At 21.9% G+C, this 27,640-nt stretch overlaps 5 protein-coding genes across 5 annotated transcripts; 3 read left to right on the top strand and 2 right to left on the bottom strand.

Annotated features, from left to right (window-relative positions):
- Window positions 1–229: 229 nt before the first annotated feature.
- Window positions 230–1,543, bottom strand: PY17X_1408900 (uncharacterized protein; the record flags this gene model as incomplete). The annotated part of the gene is made up of 1 exon (XM_719451.1): window positions 230–1,543. The coding sequence occupies one exon, from the start codon at window positions 1,541–1,543 to the stop codon at window positions 230–232; it is 1,314 nt and encodes a 437-aa protein (XP_724544.1).
- A 589-nt stretch (window positions 1,544–2,132) lies between these two features.
- Window positions 2,133–6,167, top strand: PY17X_1408800 (uncharacterized protein; the record flags this gene model as incomplete). Its single annotated transcript, XM_719452.2, has 1 exon — window positions 2,133–6,167. The coding sequence occupies one exon, from the start codon at window positions 2,133–2,135 to the stop codon at window positions 6,165–6,167; it is 4,035 nt and encodes a 1,344-aa protein (XP_724545.2).
- A 1,406-nt stretch (window positions 6,168–7,573) lies between these two features.
- Window positions 7,574–8,944, top strand: PY17X_1408700 (conserved Plasmodium protein, unknown function; the record flags this gene model as incomplete). The annotated part of the gene is made up of 1 exon (XM_720188.1): window positions 7,574–8,944. One exon carries the CDS (start codon window positions 7,574–7,576, stop codon window positions 8,942–8,944), a length of 1,371 nt encoding a protein of 456 aa, XP_725281.1.
- Window positions 8,945–10,378: 1,434 nt separating this feature from the next.
- Window positions 10,379–25,417, top strand: PY17X_1408600 (conserved Plasmodium protein, unknown function; the record flags this gene model as incomplete). The annotated part of the gene is made up of 2 exons (XM_022957430.1): window positions 10,379–19,093; window positions 19,280–25,417. 2 exons carry the CDS (start codon window positions 10,379–10,381, stop codon window positions 25,415–25,417), a joined length of 14,853 nt encoding a protein of 4,950 aa, XP_022812826.1.
- Window positions 25,418–26,040: 623 nt separating this feature from the next.
- PY17X_1408500 (40S ribosomal protein S27, putative) lies at window positions 26,041–26,524 on the bottom strand (the record flags this gene model as incomplete). The annotated part of the gene is made up of 2 exons (XM_726035.1): window positions 26,041–26,122; window positions 26,358–26,524. The coding sequence occupies 2 exons, from the start codon at window positions 26,522–26,524 to the stop codon at window positions 26,041–26,043; spliced, it is 249 nt and encodes an 82-aa protein (XP_731128.1).
- Window positions 26,525–27,640: the final 1,116 nt, after the last annotated feature.

Raw genomic sequence — 27,640 nt, 5'->3', positions numbered from 1 at the left:
TTTTATAATTTTTCAAAATGTTTATTTACATAACTAAGCAGTATTATGTGTATCTATGTTTCACATTTCAGACTACACGTAATTATTTGGGTTTCATTAATATGACTATAACATTATTTTTTAAACTATTTTTCTCTGTCTATGTATTATAACCATTTTTTATATATATACATTTTGTGCGACTTTGGCGAAATATTATAACGTTTTTAATATCATAAACATTATGTTTTTAAATATTTTGTTTATTATTTAGGGTCGCCTCATTTGTATCATTTTTATCATTCCCTTCCTCATCATTTGTGTCATTTTTATCATTCCCTTCCTCATTATTTGTGTCATTTTTATCATTCTTCTCCTCATCATTTGTGTCATTTTTATCATTCTTCTCCTCATCATTTGTGTCATTTTTATTATTCTTCTCCTCATTTGCACTTAAAATTTCCACATGTGGTGGCAGATTCACATTTAAAATGGATTTTTCCATTCTATCAATGGCCTCTTTATCTGCTTGGTCATAAGATTCAATAGTATTATTTTGTTCAGATAAATGATCATACGTTTTATTATCTATAGATGTTGTTTTGTTTACTAAATCATCGGCGGGTTTATGAGGGTTTGGAGAGGATATATTGTATTGCTTAATATGATTTTTATTCGTGATATTTGGATATTTAACTTTAGGTGCATCATAATCCTTGGGTACATTAAAAAAAGACTTATTAAGGACATTCGATGCCATGCTGAAAATAGAGTTTATTTTTTCGGTTTCCATTATAAGATTGTAAATATTTTTTTTTGATGAATGCTTATTAAAATTCTGAAGATTCTCACAATCTCTTTTATCGCTATGGTTATAGTTTCCATTATAAATATAATTTGTATCCTTTAAATTAATTTCTGGGGGAGGTGGACTATTTTTTATATTCAGATTTTCAAGATTATTTTCGTAATGTGGCTTTTTATTATCATTAGTATATTCTTGAGGCATTAGTTTATTAAATGCATGTTCAGAGAGGTTTTTATCAATTATATTATTTTGATCACCTCTATTTTGATCGCCTCTATTTTGATCGCCTCTATTTTGATCGCCTCTTTTTTGATCATCTCTATTTTGATTATCTCTATTTTGATCATCTCTATTTTGATTGCTTTGCCCATTCATATTGTTATTATGAATTAATGTGTTTTCATCATTATTCTGAGATTGAATGTTATGCACATAATTAATGTCATTATTATGAGGACTAGTAGTATGCTCAGGTGATTTAGTATATTTGTTTTCTGTAAGGTGGTTAGGTGAATCTTTTGATGGGGTTTGTTTTATCTTATTTATATTTTGAGAATATTCTATTTTAACTTCATTAACAATGCTTTTAATATGATTTTGTAAATTTGCATTTTCTTCATCTAATAGTTTATTTCTATATTTCACTACTTCCATGTTATCTGAAATAATGGCAATTGCATTTTGTAATTCCAATATCCTTCTTATTATTTCATTGTTTGATACCTTTTCTAATTTTGCGTCAGATAAAGGATACATTTTTTACAAAAAAAATGAGGATATACCTAAAATATCATTGCTATATATATTTTAAAATCTTATTATGAAAATCAAAAAAGGGAAAATCATATGTACATAATACATACACGTGTGTGTATACATATATATATTATATGCTGGTTTTGTACATTTTTTCATTAATATGATGTATACAAAAAAAAGTAAATATTAACAAATCTTATAAAAATTCAGATAGTTTTATAGGGTGAAAAAAATATTAATAATATACTCCAGTAATTTGGAAAATAGCTATTCTTAATATATATGCATATTATTTTTTTTTCTCTAAATTTTAATTAATATATCGAAAAAGGAAAAATAAAAAATGTGATTAAATATTGTACAAGTTAAAAAAATAATTGGCAAATTGATAAAAAAATGAATTGAAAAAAAATAATATGGAAAAAATATAGAAATATTTGAGCATGATAAAATATATGTAAAGATATAATATCTATAATAAAGGAATATGAAAAAATCAATAAAAATATGTTATATAAAGGCTAGGGACAGGAAAATCATAAAAATTAATATGGCGATTGAACTATATGAAGAATTATAAAATATTATGGACAAAATATTACATAGGAATAAGTTTTCTTTTGTATGTTTAAACAAAAGATTTTACATAACGAAATCAAGTGAAGTAATTAAAGTAAAAAGTAATAATAGTAATAATATTAATAAGAAAAAAACACGATTTAAAAATATATATATAGATTTTTCTTTAAATAAATATATAAACATCAATAGCTTAAATGTAGATAAGTTTATAAAAACACCCATACACTACCAATCCTTTCGAGAATTGGTTGACACCTTAAAATGTGCAAGTAATGTAAGATTACAAAATATACATTTAGTTCGAAAAATATTAAACTCATTAGAGATATATATAATAAATTATTTAAACAATCGGAATTTATACAATGAGTTCAATGGGTATAATGAAGACCTTTTGGATATGAATGAAAATGATGATGACGAAAATGCGATTGTTCCAAATAACATAGTAACGATATTAATAAGTTTATACAAGCTGAAATATAGAAATGTGAATTTTTTAAAGTTGGTTGAAAATTATATTTTTATAAATAAAAACAAGTTTAAAATATCTCATATACATTTAATATTATATATATATGCATATTTTAATAGAGTTAATAAAAAATTTATAAATTCTTTACTTGTTATAATTTTAAATAACCAAAATATATTAAATTCGGATAATATATTGAATATATACACATCTTTATTTTATTTAAATTGTAAAAATGAGACAACTTTACAATCGTTGTCAAATTATATTATATCAAATAAGTTAAATTTTGATATTAATGTTATTATTTTTCTATTGAATAATTTAAAGAAGTTAAACTGTGCTAATACTGATCTTTTAGAATATTTTAGCCATCATATAATTTTAAAGTTAGATTTATTGAGCCCCCAAGGGAATATCGAATATTTGGACTCGTTTTTTTTAAAACGAAATATTCAAAATGCGTTAAATGAAAACTATGATGAAATAAGCAAAAACGATGATGTTGTTAAAAGAAATAATACACAATCCCCAAATAATAAATCGTCATCAAATTTAGACAAATTAATAGATGGATATGGATCATTACATAATAAATATATTGTGGAAAATAAATATGTAGATTACATATATGAATATTACAATAAGAAAGATATAGAAGACAAAAACAAAAATAAAATAAACTTACTAATGGAAGTTTTGATTCATTATAAATACTTTAAAGAAGATATATTAAAAGCTGTATATGAATATTTGTTAAATAATCTAAAAAAATTTAATAATGAAGACATTTATAAGATTTTATCCAATTTATATTTATTTGAAATAAATAATTATGAATATATTAAATTGTTAAATAAAAAATTTCTTTTAAGTATGTGTCATTATTATGTTCCATTTTATAACAAGTCTAATATAATTATTTTTTTATTTTTAAAAATGTTACTTGAAAAATATAATTATTGTAACATTTTTATTGATCAAATATTATTATATAAAATTAAGGAAGAAATACTTACACTAAATAAAGAGGAGTTTTTGGCATTTCTCAATAATAATAAAAATACCAATGTTATAAAATATTTGTGTGATATTTCTTTAATTTATTATGATTTTTTATCACCACACACAAAATTAAAAACAACATTTGGCTTCAATGGTGAATGTGATAATACTCATTCTATGGGTCAAACTAGCTATATTGTAAACTTTGATAGAATTAAAAAAAATAATGAAGAACAAAACGAAGTGAAAAAAAACGAATATATTTTAAAATTTGGATTGGAAAAATATTACAATAATCCTAATGATGTTAATATATTGAATAAAACAGAAATTAATAGTAGCAAACAAAATTCCAATGCATCATATATATTATATGAATTTAATGAAAGAAACAAATTGCAATCCTATGATGAAAAATATTTATTAGATCTTTTTTATTTCTATGTTGAAATTGAATATTATGAAGGAATATTTTTATTTTTAAAAAGTTTATTTAATGGTGTGAAATGTTTAAAAAAATTTAATCCTTATATTTATTGTAATTATGATAATTATTATTCGAAGGATGAAAAAGAGAAATTGGAAGAAAAAAATGAATTTTTAAAAAATATAGACAAGGAAAATAACATTTTTAAAAAATTCAATGCATTAAATATTATACATATTTATGAACATTTTAAAACTGTGTTTTTGTCTTATGACGATTTTATTTCAAAAAATAAAAAATTAATAAGCTCGGATTATAAGAAGAGCTTGTATTATTTTTATTTAAGTAAATGCATGAATTCTGAATGTGTAAATTTGGATGATACCGTTTCACCAAATGATGAAAGGAAAAGCAACTTTTATAACAATAGTGAAAATAATAATAGCAATAATTATAATTACTATGATACAGAAATAAAACACTTTAAATCTAGGAATAACAAATATTTATTAACCAATTCGAAGATAAATTATATTAGCTATAAAAATAAGAATGAGGAGTCTAGTTATTTTGGAGGAAATAAGATAGCGAAGAATAATTTCAAATTAAATGAAATTCCCACAAAATCTGTAAACAGCGATCATTCTTATAATATTGAAGAAAATAAATTTGGAATGAACAATATTGATAAAGACTATAAAAACAATGAAAATATAAACAGGAGTGAGATATTATTTGATAGTAACATTTTTAATATAAATAATTATATTTATAATATTTTAAATAATATATTTATATATACCCCAGTAAATTTATATGCGTTATACATTCATTTCTTTGATTCAAGAAATATATTTTTATTGTTAGAAAATATTGTTTTCAAGCTAAATTATGTAACTGCAAATTTGTTATCTTTAGTAATTGTAAAAATATTTCAATTATTAAATAATGAAGCTTCAGAAGAAAAAGTAAAAAAAAAATATATTTTTTTTTTAAATTTGTTCCATGAATATTTATTAGGAAATGAAATTAATAATGAAAAATTTGAATATAAAAATGTATGCAATGATATTATAGATGGATGTTATAATTTGAATTGGGAAGACAAGAGACTAATAGTAGATCACATTTATCTAAATTGTATAAAAAAAGATAAAGAAACATCAGAAAATATTAAAAAACATATTGCTTACATATTGTATAAAAATAAAAAATATTCAAAATATATAAATAATGACATAATTTTGAATGAAAATTTTTTAAGTTATTTTTGTGAATATATTTTAAAAAATGAAAATACACTACACACCCAAAAAAAAAACTTTATTAAATGTTTTTATTATACTATGCCAAATAAATGTCTATATCTTATATTGAACTCGTTATATTTTGGAAAAAAAAATCACAAATATGTTCAATGTGTAGAAGTGATAACAAATATATTTATATGCAGATATATTCAATATAAATATAATAGAAATGAACATAGTACAGATATAATGAGAAAATCCAAACAAGAAACTGGAAATGAAGAAAAAACGAAAAAGGTTAATGATAAAAGTAATAAACATGATTATTTAGGAACAAATAATGATATAAATGATGTTGATATACAGGAAAGAAATATATTCCCTTCTAATTTTAACTCGGATTCAAATAATTTCGATTTTAGTGAATATTCTTATGACAAAAAAAATAAAAAAGATGCTTGCTCCAATGAGATTACTAATGAAATAAATGATAGTAATGAATATACAAACGCAGAACAAGTTGAAGATAATAATGATAAAACAAAATTATTTATGCAAGCATATTATTCAATAGTAAAAATTCGATATTTTCATGAAATTCCAATAAATAAGCATATATTTCGTGAATTATGCATAAACATAGATTATATTGATAAGAAAAAATTCATTAAATTCCTTTTCTTTTTATATAAATATAATTTTGGAGAAATTAAATATATTTTAATGTTACAAAAAAAATGTGCTTTATATATGGACCTATACTATGCACATTCAAGTTGTCGAATTTTAGAATTTCTTTGTAAAAAATTAAATATTAGTATCGATGCAAATCCCAAATCGGTACCAACAAAGCAAACATCTTACGACTATGAAAATAAGTGACACTGAAATGTGTATACACATATGAGAAATTTTATATATGTGTAATATATTATATCTTTTACAAATTGTCATATTGGGAATATGGAAATTCCTCTCTTATATGCGCTAAAATGTTATATATTATTGTCCTATTCATACATGTGTACATATATATATATATAGGTAGATAAGTCTAATTCGAACTTAAAATTACGCAAATATATTTTAAAATGTATAAAAGATGAATTTGTAATTTTTTTAATTTTATTTGATGTGCCAATTTTTTTTTTTTTTTAATTAAAATTTTTTAAGTTTGTAACTTATTGTTTTAAAAATAAAAATATATGTTATTTATTTAATTATAAAAAATATCGTGGTTATATCTACTAATGAGCATTAATTCGCTATTTCGATATTTTCCCACAAAAACTATTTCCACTATTTGTATATTTTTTACTTTGTTATTCAATTATTTTATTTAAGTTATTTTGCGAAATATGGTATAAAAAAGGTGTATATATTTATTCTCATGAATTACATAAACGTTCTAAATAAGCCAGTTTCATGTAAAGAGCACATTCACAAATATATATATTACCTTAATAGGAAAACAGAAAATATATCATAAATTTTATGTCCATTCTATTATTGACTATCAAACTTGTAGAATAAGAAAAGAAAGAAAAAAATATATTATTCTTAGGAAAAATAATTTAATAACATAAATGATCCAATAAATCGCAATTATTCTATTAATTTAAAAAAAAAAATTTCCGTCCATGAGCGATATGTAAATATAAATATGTATTTACTTGAGTTTCAGAAATATGGAAATAAAAATTGTTAATTTCTGAGCATTATATTTATATGTATTGTATATATAATGATAATTTACGTATATCCAACATGTATATAATAATGCGTATATCATAGTATACTTTTAAGTATAATGGCTATAATATTGTGTGTACGAATTGCGTACATATTTTTAATGTAGAATAGTATGGAAATAATTTGTATTTTTATGAAATTTATTTTTAATTCATATTTTTTTCGTTTTTACTAAAATTAGTAATTTTTGCATTATATAAAAAACAAAAAATAAATAAATGAAACAAATTGAATTGAGGAAATATTTAGTAAAATATTACTTTATTAATTTTTTATTGCATTTCCTATGTTGCATATAATAGCTATGAGTCGCAAAAATTCGAAAATGAAATGAAAAATAAATGTAATTAATATATATATATATATATGATTTGGTAATAAATATATTTAATTTTATACTGTTTTTCTTTAAATTAGATTATTACAGTATATGGAATATTGTGTATGTATGTATGTGTAAATGACGTTTATATACATTAACACTATTCTTGCTATATATTTTTTTTATGTGTTATAATAAATAAAATTTTCACGAAATGAATAATGATTATATGGATGAATCAATTATAAATGATATAATAAGAGCAGATATTGAAAGGAGAAAGAAAACAATAGATGATATAATAAATTTTAAGGAAAGGGTGCCATTAGTTGAATATAATAAAAAGGGCAATGAAATATATATATGTTCAGAATACTATTTTATAAATAACATATATATTAATGTGACATATGAAAATAATAAATTTAAGTTAAATTTTGTGGACAAAAATTATTCAAACATTGAAAAAAGAGAAGAAAAAGAGGAACACATCTTTAAAATAGATGGATTGGAAAATATGGAAAAGACAAGAAGCTTTGAATTAGATATAACAAATATTGAACTAGAAAAGAGTATATTTAATGAGCTTGATAAATTTTCAACTAAAAATGAAGATGCAAATGATTCTCAAAGTAATAGTACCACGAAAGATGTTATATATGATGAAATTGGAGTTGTGAAATTTGACAAAACTATAAACAATTATTTAGATAACGAAATAATAAATAAAGAATTAGATGATTGGATTCGTTATATAAAGGGTGGAACAAGAAACAATTATATAATAGTATTAAGTGGTACATCAGGATCTGGTAAAAGTACACTAAGTTGTTTGTTAAGTCTATTTTTAAATATTAATAGAATTTTATCGACAGATATAATAAGAGAAATTTTAAGAAAATATGACACAACTGGTGATAAATATCTAAAATTTTCAACATATGAATCATGGAAATTAGTTAATAGTGATGATGAAGAATATGAGGAAAATTTAAATATGAAGAAAAATTCAACAAATATAGATAACGGAATAGGATATAATAATAGGGGAAACGAAGACAAGACATATGATACTTGTCATGATCCTAATATAAATTTTTCAAACGGAAAAATTAGGGATGAATGTGAAAATTATTTATCCAACTATATAAAAGATAATATTCCTCATGCAGTATTGAGAAAGAGATGCATTGAAAATTATTCAAAACAATGTACCCTTTTGTTTAATTTTATCGATGAAATTATTAATTACCATATTATAAATAATGAATCTATAATAATAGAAGGTGTACATATGAATGCAGATTTAATAAATAAACTGAATAATAAATATCCAAATAAAATAATATACTTTTTAGTTTATATTAGTGATAAAGAGACAAGCATTAAACGATTTTCAAGTAGAACTATTGATTCAAATACGGAAGAAAATAAATATATTAAAAATATTAATTATATCAATGATATACAAAATATTTTAATAGAAACTACAAAAAAATTAAAGCATCCAATTAACTATATTGAAAACATAGATATTTATAATTCTTTGGAGCAGGCCCTTAATATAATATACTCATCTAACTAATTCAGTTAATATAGAGGTGGAAAATATATATATATCCTAGGAAAAACGAAAATTTCGTTAATTACACTATTTTTAGGTTTTAGTTGTCTTATTACACTCGTGTTTGAGCTAAGCCTTATTTTTTTTTTTATTAATTTTTTCAAATATTTTTTGCAAGCATTCGTTATTTATAATTTTCTACTGTTATTACAGCTATGTTCATTTTTATTTTTCTGTATTTCTTAATTCTTCATTAAGCGCATGCTAAAGTATTATTCAGCTTGTACATATATATATAAGCATATATGCATGTGTGTATTTTTATACTATTTTACAATTTTTACCATTTTATTATTGTTTTTTTCTATATTTTTACGAAACATGATCGTTTCTGTAATTTATTTTAATATTTGAAGTATATTATTTTTTTTATGTATTCACCCTTATTTGCTGTTTTCGTTTTTTTTTTTTCCATACACATTAGGAGTGTCGTTTTATGTAAAATTATTCATCCGTTTATTACTTATATATTTTATTTATTAATGTTATTTTTTTAAATTTATTTATCAGTTTTTTACTACATAGAATGTAGAATAATAATTAACTTTCGTGCACATTCAGTTTTCGCTAGCTTACACCTTTTTATTATATTTTCATATTATTTTGTTGAAAAGTATAATAGTGTGTTACAATAGATTAGTGAAATATGGTTTATTATATTTTTTTCAGTTTTGTTTTATATTTATTTTTTTATATGTAAATATATTAATTCGAAGTTACGTCAAACACATATATTTTTTAAAACGCCCCATAAAGGACCATAAGTAAAATAAAACTAAATTAAGCTTAATTTTGCAATAAATAAAATAATAAGTAACAAAAGATTCGTTGAATAAATGGAATAATAAATCTTTTCTTGTTATATTATTTTTAAATACAATTTTTTAATATATTTTTAATGGTTATTTCTTAATATATTAATCAGAAAAATGTATACACTTTTTGATGTATAAATATACGTATTTTTTGCGTGTGCTTATAATCTGATTAAAGTGCATAAATTACCTCAACTTTAATAAGCAAATAAGTGAGATGGGGGAAAGATAGGAAATCAAAAAAAAAAATATATATATATATTATATATATATATATATATATATATATCCGTACTCACGCATTTATATTTATGCACTTGTTCATGTAATTACCCACATAATTACTTACGTAAGAGTTTATGTGCAAACTTGTTTTTTTTTTATATATGTACTTGGTGGGATAATACTGAAAGAAGAACCTTCAAAAAATATAGGTGTATTTACTCTCATTAGTGTTTATTACATTTATGTATCTTTTCCATATTGCCCAAAGAAATGTGTTTTGGGCTTGTTATAAAAATAATTTATTAAATGAGGAATGGTTACTTTGTAAAATTCTATTAAAATCAGAAAAACGAAAATGCAAAAGAAAAAGCATATGAATAAAAAGAAGAGACAGCTAAGATATGTGTCAAAATATCATTGCAACCATATGCAAGATTTATTACTTAAGGGAATATATGAAGGTTATAATGGTGAAAACAATGATAATATTTATTTAGAAAAAAAAAGGCGAAAAAAGAAAAAAATGCAAAATAAATATGTAGAACGATTGAAAAGTTTATACTGTGAACTTAAATTAGAAAAGTGTTTAAAATATGGTTTACAAAATATAAAAAAAATAAAAAAGAAAAATTATGCAGCCAAAATAATTTTTCTGAAAATAATAGGGAATTGTTATTTCTATTTTGAGAATTATAAATCCAGTTCTTTGACATATATATTATTATCAAAATATATGAAAAGAATTTTAAACAAGAATAAAATAGAAATATTTTATAATGCCGGTGTAATATTCACGAAATTCTTTTTACAAACAAATAATGTGTCTTATTATTTAAGTGCAAAATCGTGTTTTAATTATTCTTTATTGTATAATGATAAAGAAAGTAAGCGTTTTAATGAGCTTATATATAATAATATTCGACGCATATTTAAGAATTATTTTATAACTGACATGACTAAGGACATTATACAAGGGTATAAAAAAGAAACAAATAGAAACAACATTAATAATAAAGAAATTAGTAATTTTTATAACAGTATTCATGATAAAAACGGTGCTAATACATATTTACCCTTATATTGTGAAGAAGAATGGAATGAAGATAAATTGTTAGATGCAGATTTCCCTCTATGCTTATATAATAGTATTACGTTTACCGTTGATGTTTTTAGTTTGTCAAAGAATAAGCAAAAAACGTATCATCGTAAAATAATGAAAGAACAAATTTGGTATTTTAATAAAATAAACAAATATAATGCGAAAAATCGTTTTGAGAACATGTGTAAGCAAAACAGCATACATGGATGCTATAATGATACTAAAAAAAATTATATAATAAGAAGATATCCACAAAATAACATGAAACATTCATATAATGATAATTCGTTAGAAGAATTATCTTTTTTATGTAATGGTAAAAATAAAAATCTCAGCATGAATATATACAATAATAAAAATATATATTCTTTAAAAAATAGTAATTTAAATAATAAAATATTTAATAATGTAAGTGATACTTATAGTGATATAGAACCAGGAAAATACAATTTTACAAATAAAGATAATTCGAATATAAAGTACAATAATATTAAAGGAAACTATTCAGGAGATGTGTCTTTAGATTATGATGTTATATACAAGGGAAATAATTTATTTTATAACCATAATTTAGATGGAATTAATAATTTGAACATAGGAGAGAATATGAAAAAAATATATAAAGGATATAAGATGAATTTAATAAAAGAATATTCCAATATTATAAATAATAAAAATAAGGACATTGGAATAATAAAAGTTCACAAAAATAAATCATTTGTGGATTTTTTTCGAAGCATGTGTGAAGCATCTTTGAAAAATAAATTTGATGTTGTTCTTAAATTTTACGATGAACCTGAAGACGAATTAAATTGGATGAGTAAAAATGGACCAAATTATGGAATAAAAAGGGGAAGAAAATGGAAAGAAGAAAAAGAAAATTATATGAAAACCGTAGGGGATGATATTCATGATGTATCTATTGAATATAATAATGAAAAAAATATGAATTCATGGGAGTCAGAAAAAAAAAGTTACACAGATTCGTGTAGTGAGGAAATAGATTCGGTTGTAATTAATAGGAATGATGGCTTATATAACTATAATAACTTTGAGAAAAGTTTTCAAAGAAATATGACAAATATTTGTGATAATAATATTTTGAATAGAAAAAGTGAAAATGTGATAAAAGGGAATGGTGATAATAATGAATTTGTTCACATTATGAATTTATATAAAGAAATAAAAAACGAAATTAATTATATTCGGTGTAATTATAATTCGATGGACAATAATTTTAATGACAAAAAAGAAATAGAAGAAATAATTGTAAATAATATTAATAAATTCAATAAAAAAAGAATAAGAGACAAGGTGAAAAAATTAAGTCTTTATAATAATTCTACGCTCTCTGACGCTGCTGATAAAATGATAGATAACATCAACAGTTTATTTGTTATAAAAAATTATTCAAAATTTTTAAAAAGTATAAAAAAAAATAACAACATTAGTCATACATATTATTTATATGAAAATATGTATGGAATAGATAAATTTGATCATATTAACAGTAGTAATATATTTAATATATCGCATTTTATTATCGATATATTTTTATTAAAAAATATTAAGGAAAAGGATTATTTAAAAAAAAAAATTAAAAAATTAAAGTATTCTTTTAAAAACATTTTTCAATTTAATAGTTTACCTGTACATTTGAAAAATATCTTCAATGATTTATCTACACACAATAGTAAACAAATTCGAAAAAATGAGACTGTGGATAATATATATATTCAAAATTTAATGAAAAAAAGGAAAAAAGAAACATATATAAAAAATGTTTCAAGTGATTGTAATGATGGAAGTAATAATAATTCTCAAAATGATGTATCAGAAGTAAATGAAAATAGTTATATGGACAATGTCAAAAAAAAAGAAAATAATTTTAAGAGTGATATGATGAATTATAATAACAAAACTAATGAAAATAATCTAGCATATTACTTGAATGTCAAATCTGAAATTGCGAATGAATTACAACTAAATATAGAAAATAGGAAATATGAAAATGCAGTAAATCATTGTATTGAAATAAGCGATCAAACTAGTAATATAGAAAATGAGCATAATAATATTAATTGGGATGATAAAAATAATTTAAGAAATTATTTGGAAACCATTTCAAGTAGTTCCACTGGTGAATCCCATTTTAACAAAATTCCTAAAGCATCATATAACTACAATATGGAAAGAGAGAAATTATATATTGATATGAAAAAAGAACATAACGATATGTTTGATGATATAATAGATTTTTATGAATTTTTTAATTCATCAAATGTTAGTTATTTTACTAAACCCCGAATTGAAGAGATTACATTAATATTATTTTATCATTATTGTAATAATAATCCTGGTTTTATGCTAAAGGATGTTTTGCTAAAAATATTTATTTTTTTTACATATAATAATATTATAAATAAAAAAAATATTCATGAATATCCAAGTTTTATAAAATTATATGGTTTATATTTATCTAGTATTAATTGCGACCACATAAAGCACTTTTACCACAATATTGAAAGGGATACGGAAGAAATAAATAATTTTAGAGAAGTGCATAAAAAAGAGCAAGAAAAAAGTATAAATTTTACTTATGGAAATGATTCCATATATATTGATGAAAATGAACTACAATTTGATGATTATATAAGTGTAATATATTGCCATTTATGTATGCTACAATTATTATATAAATGTTATTTAAAGAAATTAAACAAATATATATATTTTCCTAATATTAATTTAGAAAATATTATAAATAACACTTTTGAAATTTTAAATTGTCTATTAATTAGACATAGTTATAATAAACAAATTGGAGAAATAAAATCACACGTTTTATTTATTTTTTTACAATTTTTATATATTAATTCAAAATATTATTTTAAAAATGTTACATTTTTTCTTAATAAATATGATATTAACTATTTAGTAAAGAGTGAGCAAAATAATTTCTATAGTGCTAATACGGAGGGAAGTGACAATTTTGTTGTTTATAAAGACATCGTAGAGACTGTCCCTGACAATGATGAAACTGACATTGAACAAGAGAAAAATGGAAGTTCTGAACAAGAGATATATGAAGAGACACTTGAATCGATCAGATCCGAAGATGAACTAGAAGAGGAAAAAGACGCAGAAGAAGAACAAGAAGTAGAAGCAGAGAATGAAACCGAAGAAGAAGAAGAAGAAGAAGAAGAAGACGACGAAGAAATAGAAGAAGAAGAAGAAGAAGAAGAAGAAGAAATAGAAGAAGAAGAAGAAGAAAAAGAAATAGAAGAAGAAGAAATAGAAGAAGAAGAAGAAGAAATAGAAGAAGAAGAAGAAGAAGAAGAAGGAGGAGAAGAAAAAGAAGGGGAAGAAGAAGAAGAAGGAGGAGAAGAAGAAGAAGAAGAAGAAGACGAAGAAGGAGAAGAAGAAGAAGAAGGAGAAGAAGAAGAAGAAGAAGAAGGAATAGAATCAAAACAAGAAATCGAAGAGGATGAAGAAGAGACAGAAAAGGAAGAAAGTATAGCAGAAGATAGTCACATGGAAAACAATATATGCGAAGAAAATAGCATAGAAGAGGATGAGGAGTGTTATAATAATTCAGGAAGTGGTGATAAAAACAGAGAAGAATCTAATGATACAAATGAAAAAAATAGTAGTAATTCAAGAACTATTGATGAGAGTAATAATAGAAGTAGTGACAAATATGGTGATGATCAAGGTGTAAAGGGGGATGATGAAAGGAGCGAAAAAGAGACGGATTATAAAATCATAAATCAAATTGAAAAACGAAGTGAAAAAATAAGTAGCACTAGAAGTAGTTCGAAAAGTTATGAGGAGAACAGTGGAAAAAGTAGTGAACCTAGTAGTAACGAAATGAACGATTATATTAACGAAGCAAATAGTTACAGTAATGAGGCTAGCAAAAGCAATGGAGTAAGCAATAGTAGTAGTGTGTTAAGTGTAGAAAGAAATACAATAAGTTATGATAGTAGAAAACATGTCAATAATAAATATTTTGCAAAAGAGAACAGTATTATGGGTAATATGAATTATGAAATGACAAGATTTGAAAAATTTCAAAAGTTCATAACACGGCTTGATGAAAATATAAATATAACATTTTCGTCGTTTTTAAAATGCTATAATAAATGTTTTTTAATATTAAATTTAGATATCCCTCAACATGAGATATTAAGGAAAATAATACTTCGAAAAATAAAAAAGATAAAAAACTATTGTAATAGTTTATATAGTATATTAAAAATAAAGAAGTTACCAATTAACAATAATTATAATTTTGTACTTGATGAAATAAATTATAATCTGCTTAATAAAAATATCTTTTCAAAACCGTCTTTTTTTAAAGTTTTAAAAGAAGACAAATATATTTTTGAATTGTATAAATATGATAACAGTAATTTAATGAATATGTATGAAGAGAATAAAAATAAATATGGTAATGGAAACCCTAAATATATTCCAGATGAAAATAATTTATTTAAAATATTATTTTTATATAAAAATACAAAAAGGAATGAATACATAAGAAAAAAAGTAAGTATTGTTAAGAAGCGTTATATCGTATTATTAAACTCTTATGAATATATTAAAAAATTGATATGCAATGAATTAAAAAAAAATGATATTTTAAATTTATATAAAAGAGCTAAATCAATTGATGAAAACTTTAATTCAAGCATTGATTATCTCCATTCCTTATTCGATTCACGTTTGTGTTTTCTATTTTTGAGTTATGAGCTTCAAAATGTTATCATTGATTTTTTGAAAGACTCTATAGATTTTATAATTTCTGATGTTGAAAAAGATAGTGGAATAAATGAATTTAGAAAAGCAAGAAGAATGGGTGTATCTAATGGCATATATAAGGATAAGTATAAAAGCAATCAAACTGATAATATTATGCGTTTTTTTTTGGTTAAAAAAATTATGAAAATTTACAATATAGTATTTTCATTTTTTTATTTACGCCTTAATTCATTTTTAAAGCATAACACAAATAAGTTATACAAAATTATTGGGAAACGAGTGGAAAATGTTTTTTCTTATGATGACAAAGATACTTGGAACACTTTGAATATGTTCAATTTTATAAATTATAGATATGGATGTTCATACAATTTTTTAAATGAAATTTTTACGTCATTCCATATTTTTGTAAATAATTTGATAAAAGTTGATGTATATATTCAATTAGACAAAAAATTAATAGGGAAAAAAAAAAGCGTTAAGAAAAAATATAATTTGTATAATTACCATCCTGGTGATAATGATACATACAAAAGTATGAAATCAGATTCTATGGATTATAATGAAATACCGAAATACCCTAAGATGGAAAAGAATAGGTGCAGAAATAATATGTGTGAAAAAAACAAAATAAATGGTGTTTATTTTAACAAGAATAAAATATATAAAATAATAAATGAAGTGAAGAAAAATGTGACAATAGGAGGGAAATTCAAAATTAAAAACGATATATTAGAGAAAAAAATGGGAAAAAAAATGAACAAATATTTCGGTTTTTTTATTAAAAATAAAAATTTGAAAAAAAAAGAGATGAACAAATTTGACAATACATATAGGCCACATGAATTATATATGAAGGTAGAAAATAATAAACCAAATAATAACAACTATACTTCATTTGAATTTGTAGAAAATCCTATTAGTTATGTGAATATCGCATATAATAACAACAAAAATGTGAATATTCAAAAAAAAAAAATTATGATTAAAAAAAGCATTAAGAAAGATACAAATGTGGAAAGAAAAATCTTCAGTTTTATGAGGGTGTATCCAAGGTTTAACTTATACATAAATAAATACACTAATGGGAAATGTGGAAATATAAATTTAAAGAAGCAAAAAGTAAAAAATATAAGTATAAAAGTGGAAAGACAACGAACTAGTAATATGTACATGCTGCAAAAATTATGGTCTAATAAATCATTAATTAAACATATGGATAAAAGTAAAAATATTATTGATAATTATAATAAATTAAACAAACTTAAAAAAAAAATAAAAAACAAATTAAATAATATTAGTCTTTTTAAATATATACCAATAGTTGATAAAAATGGTAGTAAAATATATAGTTCTTTATATCGGACATATTCTCATATATTATTTATACTTATTTCAATATTATATATAGAAAATTATAACATTTTACATATTCGAAAAAATCATGAATCATTTATGAATAACGATATATATAATACATATTATATATTTGTGCACATTTCAAGTAGTATTATATTATTATTATCATCCCCTTTGCGCACATATCTACACTTTAATCCATCTGTTGGATCCAATAGTATAAATATTTCAACGAAAAGAGGAGTAACTAGAAGCATATACAACCAAAATGTTTATAACAATGGTGTCTATAATATTAACAGATTAATAGCGAAAGATGAAGAGGGAAAGAAGATAAAAGGGGATATGGATGAATGTAATATATATGTAAACACTTTACTGTGTTTTAGCTATACTAATATTTTATTGATATCTAAAAAGGGAAATAATAAGGGAAATAAAATAAAAAGAAATAAATATATATACGCATTTTGTAATTTAATAGAAAATATATTACAAAATGTTATGTTTTTTTATGAATTGTATAATAGTGCAAAAAATGGAAATGATATTTTAGAAGTAGATGATAATTTTTCAAAGTTAAATAAAATGTGTAAAGAAAATAACTTAATAGAAAATTATATTCCCATAAAAAATGCATTAATTTTCCACTCATTATTTAAATATATAATACCAGACAAATATTGTAACTATTTCAATATAAAGGAGTCAGAATTATATAATATGAAAAAATGTTCACTTAATTTATTTTATTTTTCTTTAAATATATTATTAACAACATTTAACACAGATATTTCTATAAATATAGAAAGGTGCTTATATAATATCAACTATTTTTGTTATGAAAAATTATATTATGAAATAATTTTGAATAATGTAAAAAAAGTCATAAAAGGATTAAAAATCGATAATAGAAAATCGTCTTTTAATTGTATATATTCATGTGTATTATATTATTTGCATAAATATGGAAAAAATTGTACCAATTCATTAAAGGCAGAAACAAGTCATAACAATATAGAACAACGAAAACAAAGTGATAATAGTAATTATACACCTCAAAAATATTCCCAATTCCAAAATTCGGTTTCTTCACTATATAATAAAAGAAATGAAGCAAATAATATATTTCACAAATATAAAGATAATAGTACAAACGGTGATGAAAGCGATACAGGGAGTGATGTAAAACATCAATCCTATTTATACACATATGGGAAAAAAGAAAACACAAGTTTCGATAATTCTAATACTAATTGTGACTGTAAAAATGGAATATATGAATTAAACAATAGAGAAAATATGAACCGAAAAGAAGTACTTTCTAAAATAATATATGATATGGTTGAACCATATATTGATATAAAACATATCGAAGTGTATAATAAAATATACAGATGTCACGATTCTATTAATAGTCTTATTAATATTTGTTTTTCGTTTTTATTTAATAATTTATTATTTTTAAAACCAGTTTATCCTTTTGATATTCCATCTAAGGATAAAAATGAAAATGAAATCAATGAAAAAAAAAAAAATAATAATATAACAAATTATAATTTTGATATATTTAATATCAAAATGGATAAAATGAAAGCATCAGAATTATTTTTATCGTTATACATTCATAAATATATGCATAGTATTTCTTTGGATATCAAAAAGCTAGTTGATTATAACATGTTTATGAACTTATTTTTTTGGATGTCAAATAAAATACATACTACAATTAATCATAGGAATTATATTTATCTCAATTATTCATTTTATAATGTCTATTACAAATTTAACGAATACAATGTTTTGCAGTTTCTGGTAAATTTCAAAAGATCCAAAAGCGAAGGAAAGGTAACCAAAAAATCAATATCTAATGTGCATCTTGGCACTTATATAGTTATTTTTTCGTCAATTCGTTATTATGACTTTATCAAATTTCATTTTTTGGCATTGCATTATGTGTCTATATTTGTGCCCATCCATTTGTTTGTTTATTCATTTCCTTATTTTCTCCTTATTTTATTTTTTGACTATTAGGAATTTATGATGTCATTTGTGAAGGTATTTGAAAAACTTATTTCACTAGATAATGATTTAAGTTCTGATTTTGCAGATCCGTTAGCATATAACGTATATTTGGATTATATGAATGATTTGTTTTTAAATGATGATTATTATTATGTATGCTTTTGTGATTATATAAAAAATACGTATATAGAAGAGAACGATTTGAGTGGAAATGAATTTGAATTTTTTATGGCGGAATTAAATGAATTAAATCCATTTAAAATAGGAAATGATGTGAAGAATAAAATTCATGAGGATTTTGAAATGAATTACCTAATTTTAGTTGTCAAAAAAAAAATGTGTGAAAATGTTTGCAAATATAAATATATTTCTAACGACACGAATAATACATTAGAAGATTTAGATGATGATGATTTAAATTCAGATTATAAAAATGAAAATGGATATCATTTTGAGAATAATAATGATTTAATATGGGGATTGAAGGAATTCCCAGAGGAACAAAAAGACAACAAAAAAAAATTAATGTTCAAAAGTTTTAAAAATAGATATAAGATTAAAATAAAACTAAACAACAATCCTTACTATTTTAAAAATATATATAAATATTATAGAAACAATTTATTCATTTTAATTAACAAAAAGAATATAGATTATTTTGAAATAATAAAGGTTATAAATAAAAAGGGATATAATCATTTTAGTAACATGTTTTTTAGTTCTTTTATACATATATTGAGTGAAGTAAAATATGATTATAGTAAACAATACAATTTTAATATGCAGAAAATTATGGATAAATTAAATATAGGTTTAAAGGCGTCTTTTTATAATAATAAAAATATAATGTTATATTATTATTTATTTCAACAGTATTTTTATTTGTACATATTTTCAGAGTATAAATATTTTTCGGAATTGGTTTGTTCAGAATATTTTTTACTAAACTTATCTATGAAATCAGTAAATAATTCACTATACAATACAGATGCATACAGAATATATAGTTTTTTGAGATTTTTGTATATTAAAAATATATTAAATCATACAGACACACTTTTAAATTTTTTGATTTATATATATTATAAATATTTCTGTTATCATTATAAAGAAAAAGATGAAAAGTTTCCTCATTTTATTGACATGTTTTTAAGTATCCATGAGGAATCGTATAATAGCACCTTTTTGTTCGCTAACTATAATTCGAAGGAGATAAATTTTGAAACAAATTTGACGAAAGGAATTACAGCTACAAAAAATGGGGTAAATAGTTATAATAGTGAAATTGTACAGAATCCAGAAAATGAATCGAACCAAGATATATCTACAGAGTCAAATCCAGGTTACGAAATCAAACAGAATGGTGACATGATTACAGATTCTATTTATAATATGTGTAAAAATGGAGAGATAAATAATGAAGAGAAGGAAAAGGAGAACGAGGAAAAATATGTTAAAACTGATGAAAGGCGAAATGAATATAGTAATGCGAAAAATTGTAATTTAGTTTTATTAAATTCTCAGGATAGATTTATAAATATATTGTTTTATAAAATATTAATAAATTTTATAAAATCAAAAGTAAATACATTGAACTCTAAGTATATATTTGATAATGCGAATTTTTATATTTCGTCTTATATTAAATATTCGCTTTTTTATACATTTGAAAAAAAAAATCAAGTTTTTGGTAATGCTTTAAAATATAAATATTCCTTTTATAATTTTAAGGCATTAAGAAAAAACTTAAAATTGTGTCTATATATAAAAAATTTATATTTAAAACAGGATTTGTTCAATAGTAATATATTATCCTTCTTAAATATAGAATCGAATAACACAAAGAAAATAAAATCAGAAAAACGAGTTTCAAAAAAAATGAAAAAAGTTAGAGATGATTCAATTGATGATTTAGTTCAAAATATAAATATTTATAAAAATAATAGCACTATTTCCAAAGATGAGGAGTCTAATTTTAATGATGAAAATGTTATAGAAAAAATATCTGAAAACGATGAAGAAAAATATAATGAAAATAAAAATATTTGTAATGATAATAGCGAGGAAGATAAGCAATTATTAAATATATTTGGGTGTATAGAAAATGAAAAAAAATACAGAAAGAGATTAAATGTAGAAGATGAAAATGATAATGATGGTGTACATATGACAAATAAAAAATTGTGTATAAAAGAGGAAAATATAGAATTTGACAACGAAATAAAAAATATAGGAGATGGAAAAGATGAACATAAATTGAATGCAACTGTTGAAGAGAGAAAAGAAAGCGAAACAATGAAAGAGAAGGAAATTATATCAGGACAATCAAAATATGTACCAGATATTAAAAAAATTAAAATAGAAATCGAGGAAAATAATAAAAGTGTGGATTATATAAATGATGATAGTGAAAATGGGAAAGGAAATGGACATAATAACAATTTAGCAGATAATGCACCTAAAGAAAAGGTTAAAGAAAATTTAAATAAAAAAAAAAACGAATTCAATATAGAAAAGATAAAAATAAAAACTGAAAATGTTAATGAGATAAATAAATCAATAAGCAAATTTGATAAGGGTGATGTTTTAATAAATTTGTTTTTAGAAAAAAAAGAAAATGTACAAAAAAATATATCAATAAAATATTATGTTAATATTTTAAATTTTTATTTAAAAAATAGAGTTCATGAATATTATATAAATTCATTAGATTTTTCAAAATTTCAAGATAAATCAATTTATTTGATATTTATATTTTTAGGGAAATTGTTTAATTTCTTTTCAAATTCACTTTTATCATATATTGATGATGACAATTTTAAGACATATAAAAAAAACAAAAATATAGTTCAAAACAGAAATAAAACTGATTCCGATTCAGTTGAAATATATTATTCATATGAATATCTTCTTTTGCATTTTATTATAATTTCGATTTGTAACTATGCAGATACTCTGTCTTTTTTATGCTTGAGTTTTATGGATATTAGTCACCTGAGGGAAGATGAAGAAGAGGGAGAATTTGAGGAAGTGCAAGAGGCAGAAGAAAATAGGAGTGTAGAAGAAAACGAAGAAACTCAAACAGATGGAGAACAGTATAAGGACTGTGGTTCATGTGATAAAGAAAATTCTAAAGGAATAAAAAAAACAGAGTTAATGAAAAATTTAACAATAAGAAATTATCCTGATTTGTGTGAATCTAACAATTTCAAAAAAAATATATTTACTTTGAAACCGAGTTTTTTAGATACAAATATTTATTACATGTTCAGAAAAAAATCGATTGATATAATTAATAGCGATAAAGAAAGTGCAAAAATTATAATACCTATGTATAAATTATTAGTAGCACGATTAAAAATATGTTTATATAACCCCACATATTTTTTCATTGCTTCTTTATTTAGCTATAAATATGATACAAAGTTATCAAACGTTTTATTAAATTATATCAAGAATAACGATTTTAGTATTAAAGACATTAAGTATTATATTTGTGAAGAAAATAAAGTGGAATCACAATCAGGGCCACAATGGAATGAACATAAGGAAATGAATAATAATGAAAATTCTAAATATGTAAACACATTGAAGGAAACTGATTTGGGAAAAGACAATAATAATTTAGCTGATATCCCAAAATATGGTACCCAATCTAGTCGCGAGCAATTTGGAAGTATAGTACGTGGAATTTTTATGAATATGAAAAAGAGAACATTCGAAGTGGCATCCTTATGTCGTGGTAGTAGTAAAGAAGTAGATAGATCCAATTCTGAATCATTAAATAGTTATAATAACAAAAGTATAAATACGAATATATTAGAATATGTAAATTATTATAATAATTATCATGAAGATACTGATTTTAATTATAAGAAGATACACAGTTATGGAAATCCTTTAAATAATACCGAAAGCGATGATGGTGCAGATAATGAAATGGAATCATCGAGCCAAATACATGGTGAAAATTTTGCACTAAATATATTAAATATGAATAAGGAAAATTCAGTATCACCTGATATCAATAAAAAAAATATTAATATAAGAAACGAAACAATAGATTTAACGAAGGATATTGAAATAGACGGAAATAAATTAAGAGAAGAAGGAACATATGATATAACAAAGGTAAAGGTAGTAATAAATAATATTGTAATAAAATATAAGGATGTTATTAATGATATAATTGAAGGATTAGATTTTATATCAGAAAATAAAAATTGTGAAAATTATAATTTTCATGCTGCTTATCATGCATGTACATATTATTTTTTGCGAAAAAATTATGAGAAATGTATACAATATATGAAAATTTTTGTTATAAAGGGAGCATTTAAAGTTTGTAAAATCGATTCAATATGTCAAGATTATTATAATTTATATTGTAAAAGAATACAAAGACGTGAGTTTTGTATAATTAAATATTGCACTCTTATTTTAGAAATAAGTAAAAGTGTTTTAACAAATCTTCTGTCAAAAATTAACGATAACATATGTTTAGAATATAAGAAATTACAAGGAAATATATGCTCTGATAATTTAAATATCGAAATTAAAAAATTTTTAATAGAGGAAAAGTTATTAAATATTAATAAGGATGAACAAAATACGGAAAGCACAAAAGAGTCCAACTTGTGTAATAATATACCTGACCAACTAATGGACGAAAAAATTGATACGAATATAATTCAAGAAGATAGTAATACAGGAGAAGTGAAAGAAAATAGCGATGAAATAGATCCCCAGAATAAAGATATAAATATTGAAGAATGTGATACTAAAGAAAACAGTATTAACTTAAATGATAAAAACAGTATTGATGGGGTATATTGTAGAAAAAAATCAGAAGACTATGAAAATGATCAAAAAGAGAATAAATTATTAAGTAAAGAAAATAAATGGGTGTATTTAGGTTTTGAAAATTTAAACCATTTAAATGAAATTTATGATGTATTAAAAGTATTATTCGAAATATATATACATATAGGTAAAAAAATAAAAAGATTTAATGACTTCAAAATATTAGAAGATGCTACAGCTATCTATGGATATAATATATCAATTGTTAATGTCCTTTTCACACTTATTATTGAGCATTTATGTTTTGTTTTTGAAGTTCTATGTTATTTTACACCACATGTATTAGTATATCCAATTATTTTACTCTTTGGAAGTGACATAAAAAATGATGATAATCTTAAGGAGAGTATAGTTATTGACAACGATTATCACTCGAAAATTGAAAATAAAAATAATAATAGTAATATTTATTTTTACTTAAATAAAGCAGCGTATAATGAAGAGATCATGTACAATAATAGTGCATGTGCAACCATGGACTTACGAATTTTTAAATTGTTTAGAGAATTTTTAGCAAATAAATCCGCAATTTTTCCCTCTGATTTATCTACAAAAATGCATAGTGTGTTTTTATTACTATGTAAGAAATTGTTATATTATCAAAATAGTGAACAAGACATGATAAAAAACATACAAAATTATCATAATAAAGGAAATAAAACAAAAAAAGGTATAATGAAACTTGTTACAGATGTAATGAATAATCCTTATAAAACCAAACTTTCCGATTTTCTAAATTTAATGAAAAATCGTAAATTTTTAAATTGTAAAAATTATATACAATGTGAAAATATTAAATTATTAGCAAGTAAATTAATTTATAATAGTAAATATACTGATATAAATAAAAATTCTTCCGAAATTGTTCAATTAGATGTTACAAGCGAAAATAATAACAACCCAAATATAGAAAACACACTACCTACTTTGAGTAATACAATGAACAATTTAAATAATAAAGTGGATTCAGATTTATTGCAAAATAATGATTTACTAACTATAGAAAAAAATAATGAAATATCTATGTACTATATTAAGTTGCATAACGATATGAATATATGCTTATATGACGACTTTGACATTTTTAATGGTATTCGAACCAAGAACGAAGCATTAAATTGTGTCAATTCAATGCTAGCAGATAAAAACTTAGGATCGAAAAAAATGGATAATAATAACTTGAAAAAAAAGAAAACTATGGAATCGTCTATTCCATATGTTAAGAACTCGATACGCGAGCGAGACTTAAGAAGATTAAATAGGGAAAAAAGTAAAATTGGGTAAACAGTGATAAAAACAAGATGAAGATTAAGCTATATATGTTGTATTAATGCATGTATGGCAACGTTTTAATAGGATTGAGATTTTCCTATGTATATTTATTTATTTTCTGTCTTATTTAATGTTTTTTTGTATATTATACAAGTAAATTATATATTTTTTAACGCTATAGAATCAATAATTTTTATAAATTTTTAGTAATACAAGTATATATATATACATATTACATATGTATCATATACTTAAATTTTTTTTTGTGCTATTGTAATCCGCACATATATATGATGAAATAATATTTTGATTCTTTTTCTAAGTTTTTTTTGTTATAATATCTAAATTTAAAAAATTGGCAAAATAAAAATATTTGTAAATATTTACATATGCATACACATGTATATATATACAATTTTATGTATTAAAAAAAAAAGTATATTTATTTTTTTGGTGTTCTTATATTTTAATTATTGAATATATATAATAAATAGCATTTCTTAAAGGGTAAAAAAATTCTTTCACAACTCTTCTATATTGATAAAATACAATTTTTGTTCCATTATGATTGATCTGTCAAAATCTTACACTCTCTCTCTGGTCTTTGTGTTTGGTTAAATTGTTTATCTTTCCAATTATTCAATTTTTTTTCTAAAGGAACAACCCTCTGTTAATTTGCATTTTCCTCCAGTTGGTTGGCATAACATAATATTACAGCTGCATTGTAAGGAAAAAAAAAAAAAAAAATATATATATATATATAAATAAATATATAAATATATATGTATATTTGCGCAATAATTTATTTAAAAAATAATATCAATAAGTTTAAGCAAGTATATACTATGCATGATACGCGATATATACTATGCTAAATATACAGATGATGTGCGCATACAAAATATTGGATATTAAATAAATAACTAAATAATAATTGGATTTTATGTTTTACCTTCCACATAATACTACATTTTGTGCATGGCTGAACAATGTTGTGATTTGAAGACATCCTGGGCATTTTACATCCATAAAATATGAATTGGGGCTTGGAATTAATCTCTTTAATTTATGCTTCTTGGATTCTTCAATTGGATCACGATTTAATAAATCGACATTCATTTTGAGTTATAAATATTAAAATGTAATGAAAAGTTTAATTTGTTTTTAAAAAATATATATGTATATTTTTTTTTAATTATATAGATTTATTAATTGATTCACAAAAACCTTAAATCTACTCTTTAAATAATGGAGGTAAATATTATTATTTTTTAATCTTTTATTTAATGATATATATTTAAAAAAGTAAAAGAATTTTTTCCCTAAAAATTTTTTTTATTTTTTTTTTTATTTATGGAAATTTTTTTATTTAAAATATTATTATTTGTAATTCTTTTTGCGATGAAGAAAAATTATTATAATATTGTAAAAGAATATGCTACTTGCTAGTATTGGTAAAATTATTTTTCACCCTTATATGCGTTTAATATAGATTTTAAAGGGAACTTCAAAATGAAAAAAGGAATAATACGAAATGCACTATTCTTTGTGAGATAAATACGTAAATAATTTAATATGTATTATGTTATATATTTAAAATGAATATAATTTTTAAGTACAAATACATAGGAGGCTACACTAGGGAATTTGTTTTTCATATATTTCTCTATAATTATATATGCATATAAAAAATATTTAAACCTTAGATTTTAATAGCTTTTTTTTTACTTAGTATACAATAAAATATATTAAACCCATTGACGATTTTTTTAACGTGATAAGTATTAAATATGTATATATTTGTATAGCATATACTAGTATCTGGTTAAATAATATAATCCCCTGTTATGAATAAAATATTATATTGCCAAGGCTTTTAATAGTATATAATATTATTAATAAAGAAATATATATAGCATTTAAAGGGGTTGACTAAGCAATTGCTATTTTATATATGTATACTGTATATATAACAAAAATTATTATTATTATCAAACTTATTAAATTGCATATTTATTGTATGCATTAAACTTCATAATGCTATGAATTTACGAAAAACAACATTATTAATAAATTTGTTTATGCCTGTGTTATATATACATGTTTTTTAAGTATACATGTAAAAATGGGGGCTTTCTATAAGTAAATATATTTATAGCAAAATAATTAATATAATTTTAATATTAAAAAATAATAATAATTTCGTTTAAAATAATAGTTAAAAAATTGACTTTA

This window comes from Plasmodium yoelii (assembly GCF_900002385.2).
Source record: "Plasmodium yoelii strain 17X genome assembly, chromosome: 14".
Classification (NCBI taxonomy): domain Eukaryota; phylum Apicomplexa; class Aconoidasida; order Haemosporida; family Plasmodiidae; genus Plasmodium; species Plasmodium yoelii.
The sequence above is the reverse complement of the archived record's forward strand: the minus strand, read 5'-3'. Positions and strand labels throughout refer to the sequence as shown.